The sequence below is a fragment of the Cetorhinus maximus genome, chromosome 18 (assembly GCF_964194155.1).
Source record: "Cetorhinus maximus chromosome 18, sCetMax3.hap1.1, whole genome shotgun sequence".
NCBI classification, from domain to species: Eukaryota; Metazoa; Chordata; class Chondrichthyes; order Lamniformes; family Cetorhinidae; genus Cetorhinus; species Cetorhinus maximus.
The window spans coordinates 73,899,213-73,912,343 of record NC_135896.1 but is presented as its reverse complement, the minus strand read 5'-3'; the positions used below and the strand labels follow the sequence as shown (position 1 = coordinate 73,912,343).

Here is a 13,131-nt window from a genome sequence, read left to right as displayed (position 1 = left end):
ACAAATTTCAAAGGAAACAACAACAATTATACTGCATGAGAAGGGGGTGCTGATTGGCTGGCAAGTGGTCTCTGATTGGTAGAGGTATTGTTATGGCAAATGCACCAGGGAAACTACCAAGCTTTTGTTTAAATTCAAACCGGGCAGGTTTACACTGCCAAGGCATTGCCATGGAAAATGAACCAGGGAATGGCTGTCCCCCAAGCTTTTGTTTAGTCGAAAAGTTAAAATTATTGTTCCCTTTGAAATTTGGTATTCTTGCGAATCTGCCCTGATGAGTGCAAGACAAAAAGTGTTGACAGCATGTCTTTTTTTTCAGCAATGCACAATTTTCTGTTCTGCTAAAGGACTATTTGAACCCAACGTAGTGATTTCTAGTCAACCCCATTCATGATTGCTGGGAAGAAATAATACTTGCTTATGGTTGAATTATGTACCACAGATTGTCCTTGGAGACCACTGGAGTCAAGTTTTCACACCACTTCCATTTTCTTATCTCAGCGAAGATATTCAAGTGTTCTGCTACTAGGTGCCACTAATGCAAAGTTTTCTAAGTGGAACACATTCCTACAGTAGCAGTAAATTGTTTTGCAATCTAAGTATGGGATGCACCTTCCAGACATGTAAGTTCTTAGCTTTTCAGTTCCTTTATCAGATCCTCTGACTGAAGGTCATTGACCTGAGACATTAACCCTATCTTTCTCCACATGCTGCCTGATCTGTTGAGTGTTTCAAGCATTTTCTGTTTGTGTATGTGTACATTTTAAAGGAATTGCCTCTTGTATGTGGCCTGTTTGTTCCATGTGCAGTAAGTTCTGGACTGCTACACAGCCGTGCTCCCGTGTAGCTTTAGAGGAAACATTGGTCGTAGGTGGTCTGGAGTGATAAGTTCAATGTGGGAATGCAAAACAGTAACTGAGTTATTTGGTACAGCAGGTAAAAGTGGGAAGTTTTGGTTGTAACTGACATTTACTTTTCTTCACACAGAATTGGCAGGAAGGAGTTGATTTGTGTTTGGGGATATATCAACACCTGAAGGACTATGTACCTCCGGTGCATTGCTCGGGATCAGAAGTCAAGTCACCTGAGGATGAGCAGGCCTATCAAACATTACTTCAAACCTTGGAGTGGTTTCTGTTTGGAGAAACCCCAGCAGATGGTTTTGCAAAACTGGAACAAAACAATAGTTCTTCACAGCTCTGTGGTCGAGTTTTCAAAGGGGGAGAAACAACGTATTCCTGTCGGTGAGATGTGTAAATTGAGCGCATTATTTTGCTCCTGGCCACTTCTCTTTGTAAATGGCTTTAACCCTCTTGCAACCAACTATCTTTTGCTTGTTTCTCACTGAATTCAAAGACAACTGAAATACTGTTACTTTCTTAAAAGAAACCAGGGCAAGGAAAGAACTTGCTTTTATAATGCACCTTTTACTATCACAAAGCACTTTATATCCAGTGAAGTGCATTTAAAGTGAAATCACTGTTATAATATAGGGAAACACGACAGTCAATTTGCACACAGCAAGCTCCCACAAACAGCAATGTCATAATGACCAGATAAACTGTTTTTATTCATGTTGATTGAGGGATAAATATTGGTTAGGACACCAGGGAGAACTTCCCTGCTTTTCAAATAGCGCCATGTGATATGCTCACATGAGAGGACATCCAAAAGGTGACACCTTTGACACTGCTACAGATAGCTATAAACTTGAAGAGTCTTTAAGACTTGGATTTAGTAGTTGGGCAAGGAAAGGCTTCACAATGAGAAAGGAGTACTTTCTCATTGTGAAGCCTTGCTACATTTCATAGCATGCTGTAGCATACTTCATGAATAACATGTCTCTCCTGAGTGCCATCAGGGTCATAATCCCATAATTCAAGAAAATCTGTTTCTCAAACGTAAACATGTTGCCAACCAATCCCATTGCATCGTATGAAGACAACATCTATACAGATGATTTGCCACCTTATCAAAGCTTGCTGCTCTTAATCTGAGTTAAAGTGGTAGCACTCTTATTTTCGAGTCAGAAAGTCATGGGTTCAATTCCAATTCCAGGACACAAACAAATAATCCAGGCTGCTATTTCAATGCTGTGCGAACAAACAAAACTTGCATTTATGTAGTGTTTTTCATGATCTCAGAATGTCCCACATAGTTTTGCAACCATTTTGTGCAGTGCAAGATCCCACAAATGCCAATGAGGTAATAAGAATGTAATTTTTATTTTTATTACAAGATGTGGGCATTGCTGGCAAGGCCAGCATTTATTGACCATACCTATATAACGAATTGTCTGCTAGGTCACTTCAGAAGTCAGTTAAGAGTCAAACACATTGTGGGTCTGGAGTCACATATAGGCCAGACCAGATAAGATCCTTCCCTGAAGAATATTGGCGAATGTGATAGGTTTTTTGATAATTTCATTTTTGTAGGTTCATTGTCGCAATACTGATTCCAACTTCTTATTTTGTTTTGTTCCAGCTTAATTTAATTAATTGCATTTAATTTCCCCAGTTGCCATTATGGGATATGAACTATGGTCTTCAGATCATTGGTCCAGTAACATAATCACTGAGGGATAAATATTGACCATGACACCAGGGAGAACTCACCTGCTCTGCTTTGAATAGTACGATAGGATCTTTTACGTCCATCTGAGAGAATAGCTAGAGTGTCAGTTTAAGGTTTAATTGTGGAGAGGTGGGGCAGAGCACAGTGAAAGCCACCAACTAAATAATTTAAATTGAAATAACAGTTTCTCTTCCCTCTCTCTAAATTCCATACATCATTTATTCCTTCCCTCCTAGTCCATTCCAGTGCAGTGCAAGCAAGCAGTCAGTTGCGGTCTCTGCCTTTCTTACAACATGTACACATGACAAAGAGCAGGACTTCTCTTCCATACGTTCATTTACAGACTTGTAGTATTGAAGGAGTGCTGTACTGTCAATAGTGACCCCACTTCAAAATTATTTCTTTGGTTGTAAAGTATTTTGGGACATGCTAAGATCATGAAAGATGCTATATAATGCACACTTGTTCTTTCTAACACTTGGCTTTCATTCAGCGTGTCTCCACAGTTATGCAGCCAGGACTGGGACCTCAACAATGTGAGTACTAAGTTGTGTGCCATCAGCACTCTTACACAACTAGCTGTGTCAACTGAACAGCATCTTGTTACTCCATAGTAGTGAACGCTACCTGCAGAATGCAATGGCAAATCATTGCAGTATCTTGCCAAGCATAACCATGGTCGTCAATGCTTTCTCATGGCATGGTACCTGAAGAGAGAGAGAGAGAGTGTTAACAGTTTTTTTGTTGCAAGTGTCTAAGCTTGCTTTTTGTGAGTTGTGTGAGTGGTGAGTTCAAGAGTACTAGGCTCCCAGTTGAGGAAGTGTAACTATGTTGTGACTTGCACGGGAGGAAAGAGGCATTGATGTAACCTGTTTGGATTGTTTTACCTGTCACATTTCAAAAAGGGGCATTGCACTTTGTTGTTTAAACATGTGGAAAATTAATTCAAGCAAAATAATTTTAGTTTTTCATATTAATAAGGCAAGAACTCTGATTTTCCATGTTTAGTCTGCAGCTTGATATTCAGCAGTAGTCAAGATCGAAACCACTAACAATTTTCAGCAGGTACCAGAGCCTAAGGCATATGATAATGCATGATAGGGATGGTAAATGGAAGCCTACACTAAATGAACTGAAAAATGAAAATGGCCATATTGCATGCTTCAAATTATATAGTTGGCTGGAGGGTGCAAGGCAGAAATTGAGAGAAATGTTGAATTGTCGACCTATGAGAAGGTGCAGAAGAAATTTCCTAGAACGGTACCAGAGATGAGGGACTTCAGTTATGTGGAGATACCAGAAGTGAAGGAAGGATTGTTTTCAAGAAAGCTAAGGGAAGATGTAATAGAGATACTCCAAATTATGAGGGGTTTTAATAGAACAGATGGGGAGAAAATGCTTATACTGGTAGGAGAGTTGGTAATCAGAGGACCCTGATTTAAGATAATTGGCAAAAAATCCAGGAAGATGAGAGTTTTTTTATGCAATATGTACTGATTTGGAATATACTTTCTGAAAGGGTGGTGGAAGTAAACTCAATAACTTATAAAAGGAAAATGGATATATAATTGAAACAGAGATTTACGGGCTACAGGGAAAGAGTAGGGGACTAATTGGATAGCTCTATGAAGGATGTCTGGGAATGATGGGCCAAATGACCTGTGTTGGTTGATTCTATGACCATGATGAAGAATGTCACACATATGGTCAGAATTTAGCAAGTGGTTGTTACTGTGCCATTTTTGTTACAGAGACTGTGCAATAGATCCCACTTGTGTGCTATGCATGGACTGTTTCCAAAACAGTGTTCACCGAAATCATCGGTACAAGGTATAGTATGTTCTGCTTGCTCTGTTTTTTGCTGCATTTTAATTTGATTTGTGATAGCATTTGGTAGTATTTTCACTTGTAAGAATTTTAAAAATAAATCATTCTGGAGATTTGGATCTTGCTGACAAGACTGGCATTTATTGTCCATCACACATTGTCCTTGAACTGCTCATCCATTTGCTGAAGGTGCTCCTAAGTTCCGCTAGATAGAGAGTTCAAGGATATAGTCCCAACGACTATGAAAGATGGTGGGTGACTTGGAGGTGATGGTTGTTGTGCTTCTGCTCCCCTAGACCATAAAGTTAATGGAGGTCATGTGTTTGGGAGCTATAAGACTAACAGGAGTTCTTTTTAATAACATTTGTCAGATTGGATATATATGCACCTGCTACGCTTGTCACCTGTTGAGCGAAACAGCCAGGAAATATAGCTGTTGTCAGCCTGACTGAATATGCATGTACCAGTACTGAAGAGGCCTGCCTGGAACTCTTGACTCCTCCACTATCTAATATTTCTTGCGGGGAAGAATCAAAAACTATGCCACCATTTAGGGATTGGCTGTAATACTGTTATATAGCCAAGCAGTCCTTTACTTTGAGTTGGTGTTTAAAAACAAAGAGTTTACTTCTGTTTTGAGGCGGTAATGAGATGAATATTCTGCATTAAATGGCTAAGAACTAGCACAAACTGATCAGAATGATAATGTGTCATTAGCACTCAATCCCCTGCTGCCAGCCTTTTAGAATTAATACTGGAAATACTCTGCAGGTCTGGCAAATAGTATCTGTGGCGAGAGAAACAGTTAATATTTCAGATTTGTGACCTTTCATCAGAACTGGATAAAGTTGGAAATTTAATAGGCTTTAAGCAAGTAAAAGGGGGGTAGGTCTGTGATAGGATGGAGGACAGGACAGATTAAATTACAAAAGTTTTCATGGTCCAAGGCCAAAGGGAGTGGCAATGGAACAAGTAAAGAAACAAAAGTGGCAGGACTCTTGAATAGCTGCTGTCCAGAAGCAAGAACAAGCTAAAAGAGAGGTAAAAAACAAAAAGTATTGCTCCTGGCAACCTTGCCACCTGTCACTAGCTGAGCTAATCTTATGGTTCACAGTAGCAGCAAATGTCACAACTCCACATCTGGTTCTCAGCTGACTTGGACCCTGTGAAGATGTTCACCATGGTTGTTGCCAGTTAGGTGAAACAGTGCTTGTCAAGTGTGGCCAATCTGGTTTCATTGGCTGTTGATCACTTCAGCTTGCCTTTCTTACAGTTAGCACTGGAAACAGGACACGCTCTGATTGGTGCGCTTCAAAGAAACATCTAACATTAGTCAAACTTCCACTCATTAAATAAAGGATTTTAACACTTCTTACAATGTTGGGATGCTCCAAACTCTTTAACAGCTAATTAATTTTCAATTTAGTCAACGTGTAACGTAATATGGCAGGCAATTTGTACACATCAAGCTCCCACGACTAGCAATGAGATATTGACCAGATGGCCTGACTTAGAGATGTTGGTTGAGGGATAAATATTGGCTAAGGCACTAGGAGAACACACACACACACACACACACACACACACATAGTAGCATTCGAAAATAGTGGCATCCAATGAGAGGACTTATGGGGCCAGGCTGTTAAAAGCATGTTTTTTTCCCAAAATGGTGATTGCTTGATTCCACTGTAAATGAAACACATGCACACACCAGATGGATTCCTGGCTCTGTACTCAAGTTTGTGCTGACTTAGTTGATCTCTGGAAAAACAGGCTAAAATTGGCCCCACCTGTTCCAAACTAAATCGTGTACAAGATGTTGCCGCATGAAACTAATTCCATGAGAGTGTTCATTTTCTGAACAGTTACATTGTATGGATGTGTTTTGTTTGTATAAGAAAATATTAGCTTTGTTTTTTGCACTTGGGCCTTTCACCTGTAGCCAGTGTTTGGTGCACTGCCTCTGGAGCACTTGGGCAGCTGCTAAATGCATGTAATAGTGGCTAGAGATATCCCAATTCAATCTTCCTTCTGTGACTGTGCAAGTGAGAACAGGGGTGTTAGGTATCTTACTATTTTGTGTTGCATTATGTTGGAGTATCAGTAAAGATCATGCTATTTCTCTAAATTTTTTACACTGATGTTGCTGCATTATTGAACACATTGTTTGCTTTGTGTATTGAAGATGAATTCTTCCTATGGAGGAGGATTTTGTGACTGTGGGGATGTTGAAGCCTGGAAGACTGGACCTGCTTGTAAAAAGCATGAACATGGTGCCTCAGAGGACACTGCGGTAAGATGTTTTTCCAGGAGCATTTAATCTTTATTGATTGTAGCTTGCCTAGTGATGGTGACCAGACAGATCAATTAAATTTAGGCTTATGTTTTCTTAATTTCTCTCCCCCTCCCCCACCCTTTTATTGGTTTGCCCCAAGTTAATTGCAGTGGAGTGATGAAAATCATGTTTGTTGCCGCGGAAACTAGGTTTTCGTTGATTTAGATTGCTATCATTTGAACTAGGATTTGGCATTTATTCATTTGTAAAACTTTTTCTTGCACATATAAAAAGTGCGTAATATGCTTCTACTTCACAGAGATGGTTATTGGTAGTGTTCCATTTTTAAAAAAAAGTGTGCCATGTAAATGTACTGACTTTTCTTGCAGTGAGGAGTTTATTACTGCAGGCTAGATACTGGGAGAGTGACCTGCAAATTTATACTGCGCTTCTAAATTTATTCTATGGGTGATATCGCCACCTTTCCTTTGTTTAGTGGCAGTGTTCTCTCTCTCTCCTCTCACTCACACACTCACTCACACACAGTGCAGAAGAGGCCCTTTGGCCCATCGAGTCTGCACCGACACGTGAGAAACAAGGGATGCTCGATGTGACTGTGTCAAATTGACCATTAAATATGCAGTATATAATAGCGTTATGATAGCATCATGACCACTATGTGCATTATCACTACAGTGGGAGAATGTGCTTGGAATTCAAAGAGATTGTATTGCTCATAGCACAGTTGTTACTTTTGGCCAAGTTAGACCAGTGTGCTAGTTGCTGAGAGCAAGGTTTGCCCACCATTCTTAACGAAATCTGGCAGACTTACCTTTATATGACAACTGGCATGGGAGATGGTTGCTGAAAAACAATATAAAAGCAGCTTGACCTGAATTGATCCCTTTTCCAGCACACATCTTCAAGCTTTTGTCCATCTTCCTTAATTGGTCTCAATTGTCTTACCAACATAATTGGAAAGCTTGAGGTCCATTAATTAGTTTTTTTCAGCATGATAGATTAATGCTATTAGGAAGGTTGTGCTTTGCCACCTAATGTTCGTCTATTTTTGAGATTAGTGTTTGGTTGGCATTTTGATTTGCTGAATGTCTTTTTTGGTTTTTGACCCTCTGTGATACTTTGATTCATTTTTTTTTCACTTCACCTGGATGTTGAGAACTGCTGTTTTTAAGGATATGTTTGATGAGTTTGCTCCTTTCCAGTGACTGAAAACTACAGTATTTGTTTGAGTTGCCTTCCAATGTTACACAACTGCTAGTGGTTTGAAGTTCATTTCGAGCTCAGTTTGGAGGATTGACTTGAATGCCTTTCGCCAAAAGTCTCAACTGTAAGAAAGTTCAAGCTTAGTTTCTTAGGCATAAGCAGTTGCTTATAACTCTGATGTCTGATTGGAATTGGGGAATGCTTACAAAGGATGATAGAATTATATAGCACAGCTGGAGGCCATTCATGCTTGTGCTAATTCTTTGAAATAGCTATTCATTTGGTCCTATTCCCTGTTCTTTCACCATAACTGCAGATATTTCCCTTTGAAGTATTTATCAAGTTTCTCTTTGAATGTCTGATTGTTAATGGCATTAATTGTATTGTTAAGATACACTGATGAAGGGCATTGTTTAAATAAGTTCTGCCCAAAAGAGTATAAAGAGAGACTGGCCCCTTTTAAGGGCCTGTCAGTTTGCTTAATTGGTTTGTTTAATTGGTTAATTTGTTATTTTAATTTTGCTACACTCACCTATAACTGATATACTCAAAAGAGTATAAAGAGAAACTGCTGGGGCACAGGGCTGGGAAGTAGGAAGCAGACATATGTAATACTGTATTCTGAATAAACCTATTATCAAGAAAAATATTAGTGTCTAGTTTCGGATTGGAATAACGTAACAAAAGGATGGTTGCCTAAAGGTGAAGTTTGTTTTTTATTCATTTGTGGGATGTGGGCTTTGCTGGCTAGGCCAGTATTTGGTGCTCATCCCTAATTCTCCTTGAGAAAGTGGCTGTGAGCTGCCTTCTTGAAACGCTGCAGTCCATGTGATGTAGGTACACCCACAGTGCTGTTAGGGAGGGAGTTCCAGGATTTTTGACCCAGTGATAGTGAAGGAATAGCGATATATTTCCAAATCAATATGGTGAGTGGCTTGGAGGGGACTTCCAGGTGATGGTGTTCCCATGTGTCTGCTGCCCTTGCCCTTCTAGATGGTAGTAGTCATGGGTTTGAAAGGTGCTGTCAAAGGAGGCTTGGTGAGTTTCTGCAGTGCATCTTGTAGATGGTACACATTGCTGCTACTGTGTGTCAGTGGTGGAGGGAGTGAATGTTTGTGGATGGAGTGCCAATCAAGCGAGCTGCTTTGTCCTGGATGGTGTCAAGAGTATTGTTTGAGCTGCACTCACCCAGACAAAGTGAGAGTATTCCATCACACTCCTGACTTGTGCCTTAGATGGCAGACAGACTTTGGGGAGTCAGGAGGTGAGTTACTCGCCACAGGATTCCCAGCCTCTGACCTGCACTCGTAGCCACAGTATTTATATGGCTAGTCCAGTTCAGTTTCTGGTCAATGGTAACCCCCAGGATGTTGACAGTGGGGTATTCGGCGATGGTTTTGCCATTGAATGTCAAGGGACGATGATTAGATTCTCTCTTGTTGGAGATGCTCATTACCTGGCATTTGTGTAGCGTGAATGTTTCTTGCCACTTGTCAGCCCAGCCCTGGATGTTGTCCAGGCCTTGCTACATTTGGACAGCTTCATTTTCTGAGGAGTCGCGAATGGTGCTGAACATTGTGCAACCATTAGCGAACATCCCCACTTCTTATGATGGAAGGAAGGTCACCTGATGAAGCTACTGAAGATGGTTGGACCTAGGACACTAACCTGAGGAACTCCTGCAGCAATGTCCTGGGAAACGAAAAATTTATTTTCCAGACAGAGATTTAGTTTTGTGAAAAAAATGGCTGAAGACTGGTATAAAGTGTCAGGGCATAATTAACCCCGCCATTCTCCAAATCCTAACCTTATGATCAGTGGGAAAATTGAATGGATATGTGGACATGGGTCATAGCTTGACTGAAGAGAAAACAAGGTATGGCCTTGGCATTGTCACTTCCTGACAAAAGCAAAATCAGTAGCTGGTTGCAGATCAATTGGACACTGAATTGTCCAAGGTTTGGATATTCTATTAAATTTCATGGATGAAAGTTATAAGAAATATGCCTACAAGACATGGTCAGAATTTGATAGATTTAGAAAGATGGACAGTTATTCCATAGTGGAATATATCAAGGATTTGAATAGATTATATAACAGATTGCAGAAATTCACTTTGGAAATTCCATTTTCAGTGCTCGCATTCAAATTGTTGGATTGTCTACAAGGCCAGGCTCTTGGTCTTAACTGGAATTCGATTCTCGGAAATAGACGCACTTTTAATTCAGCTGCCTGATGCCTTTTAAAAAAAAACCCTGGGAAAGCAGTCATTTCCAACAGCTGAATGGAACGTTCGGAGGTGTCGCAGAAGATGGAGGACTTGACCGTGACCTTTCAAGATCGTTCAGATATGGGACGCAGGTGTCAATAGAACAGAAGAATTACATATAAGAAAAAATGAAGATGGAGACATTTTTGGCAGATCTGGAAGAAGACAGGATTGGTGTAATAAAAATAGGTGAATGAGCCCCAAGAATGTCTGAGGAACTGTTACAGTTGTTTCAGATGTGACTCAAAATATCATTGTGATAAATTGTCCAAAGTGGAACAACAGGGTTTTTGAAGCAACGCATGGTACACAGTTTGGAAGTGGAAAATGATATTGATCAGTCTGAGGAAATTGCACTGGTCGCAAGAAGCTTCAGTCTGGTAATGAGTGTACTAGTCGCAGATTCATTTGATTGCACCATATTGGGCAGAGCTTGCACATTGACAGTATGTGGAATGGATTGGTTGAAATGTTATTTAGATTCACTCAGAATTAAGGATCAAACTAAGGGAATATAAAAGATTTTAGGGCTTCAGGTTCGGGGATGACAACACATTGAGGTCACCTGAAAAGAGTGGAGATTCCATGCAGAATAGCTGGAGTAAGCCACTTAGATGTTGTATCTAATGCAATATCTTGGTTGTTGAGCAAGCCTTCCATTGAAAAAGGCACCAATGAAACTGGACATGGAATATGACAAAGTATTTGTCTTTGGAAAGTCAGTAGACCTGCAATTTACTCAATCAGAACATTATTGTATCCCTTTGACAAAACCTAGCACCTCTAATCAGTGTTCAAGAAGTGTTAATGGCATTGACTGCAGTGACTTTCCCAGCTCTCCCTACAATGATTGCATCTTTCCATTCACTGGACCCTTCTGATAAGCACCTTACCCCAATACCGACTTTAGGGAGTTGTCCTTTGAATGTTATATGGAAAGCTGTTCTCTATGGGATAATGTACATTTGACAAAAGGTGTGGCTGAGAAAAGGTTAAGGATTTACCTTGCTTGTTTAAAAGAGATGTTAGAGAGAAAAAGGATCTCTAAAATAAAATAAAATGGGTCGATGCAAGTCACCAATGATCAGACACATTTATACAAAGGAATGCTTGCTCAAAGAAATCTTTAGAGCTCCTAGAAGAGTCTTGTATTATGATGGTTTATATGAAATATGGAAAATAATTTTATTTCTCTTGGATTTGTTTTGTAATTATTTGTCATAAAGCTTTTGTTTCAAGAAAGAAAGGGGAATCTTACAGTGATCTGTTAATTATATTATTCAGATATACAGTTGAAGGGCTTTGTTTAATTAAATACTTAGAACATTTCTAAAGAGAGACTGCTGGGATACTGGGTTGGTAGATAGGAGTCAGACATAGGTTTATCCACAGAATGCAGCATTACATATCATCAAGAAAAGTATTAGTATTTAGTTTCATACTTCTCCAACTGGCTTGGGATCAGAATAGCACTATCAAATCCTCCCTTAAACTTCTCTGAAGAAAACAATACCAGGTTCTCTAGTCTTACCAGCTAACTGAAGTCTATCATCCCTGGAATAATGTTCCTAAGATAAACTACTTTCATGTTCTAAACTCTGATTCCTGTGGCCTTGGTGAATGTGTCTGAAACATTGATCAAATCAGATTCTAAATCTTAAGATGCTCTTATGGTGAACTGGTGACACTGAGTTCCTGAAACGCAAAACTTGCACAGCTGGTTATGACTAGAGTATGTAATCCCTCCAGGATTTGTTAACTATTGTGGAAGACCCACTAAAAATGGCTGTTCAGAGCTGCTGATTTTAGTGAGCCCTGTCAGTCTTGCATTTGGTTTTCAGCCAATCACAGAGACAGCTTGTGCTGCAGTATCCCGACTGCAACATCATAGGTCCCCAGTAACCTAAAAGTATGGTTGTCAGCTCTGATTGATTGTATTCCTGGAAGATTCATCAATTGACCTCCCGTCTCCAACAGCCCTGCATCAAATCAACCACCCATCATAAAACCAATCAAAGCATTTTTTCCCTGCATTTCTAATATTAAACATGTATTTAAAAGAAACTAAAAAAACCCCTATGGCTTTCCTCCCACATAAGTTTGCAATATTTTCCAGGAAATTAATCTTCAATTCTTAGAGACTCCAGGGCAATCCTGGAAGGTTGGCAACCCAGTTTGCAAGTGTGCTCCTAACTAGGCTTTTATGTACACAATGCAGTTTTAGAGACCTGTAGGTGAGAATGTTGGGCTTCAATGCTTTTAGGACCACAAGATCATTAAAGCTGCAACTGAGTATTGGAAAGCTACTTGGTGACTGGGGTGCAAGTATGTGGTGGTGTTTGGGTACCAATGTGCTACTGCAAACTGCAGAGTAAACCCCACCAGTATTTATCCATGGTATCCAATTTGTCTTATTCAAATTCACTGTCTTGATTTATTTTTTGCATGACAAATGAAGCATTTAATGGGCGTAACCCTCCAGCATCCCTACATAGTGGGAATGGCATTAAAAGTTTTCATGTCAATCAGGAGGTACTTATTTAAAAAAAAACTTTTCAACAAATGTGAAATGAAAAATGCTTTTGTGAACAATATTCTAGAATAAAGCTGCTCAACTATTAGCCACGTTGTAGAACAATTTCTGCTAAGTTATATTCTTTCAACACAAAAAATGAGTTGTTTCTGGAAGCCTGGCATGTTGCTCAGGGTTACAAATTCCGGTCTGCTGTAGGTACCTTCTTGAATTCAGTGGCATAAGTCACTATATAGTTATAATCTGAACTAGGTATTTGTGTCTGTTACACATGTATTAAAGCATCCATCACTTACATCGTATTCGATTATAAAGGCCTGCTACAGGCCGAGTATCCTTTATCCGAAACCCTCGGCCGATTGCTTTCGGTATTCAAATATTTTAGGTTTTCAGATCCACTGTATATATGGTAGGCCTAGGCATTCTTGC

General features: G+C 39.8%; 1 protein-coding gene across 3 annotated transcripts in view; it reads left to right on the top strand.

The window, feature by feature from the left end:
* The window catches only part of ubr1 (ubiquitin protein ligase E3 component n-recognin 1), a 180,988-nt gene that overhangs the window by 8,236 nt on the left and 159,621 nt on the right, over window positions 1-13,131 (top strand). For 2 of the 3 annotated variants that reach the window (XM_078562935.1, XM_078562936.1), the window contains exons 2-4: window positions 988-1,244; window positions 4,326-4,404; window positions 6,587-6,694. In XM_078562935.1, the coding sequence (XP_078419061.1) occupies window positions 988-1,244; window positions 4,326-4,404; window positions 6,587-6,694 (444 nt within the window). Of the gene's footprint in view, window positions 1-987; window positions 1,245-4,325; window positions 4,405-6,586; window positions 6,695-13,131 lie in introns of those variants that run through there. The other variant, XM_078562938.1, reaches the window with a different exon arrangement.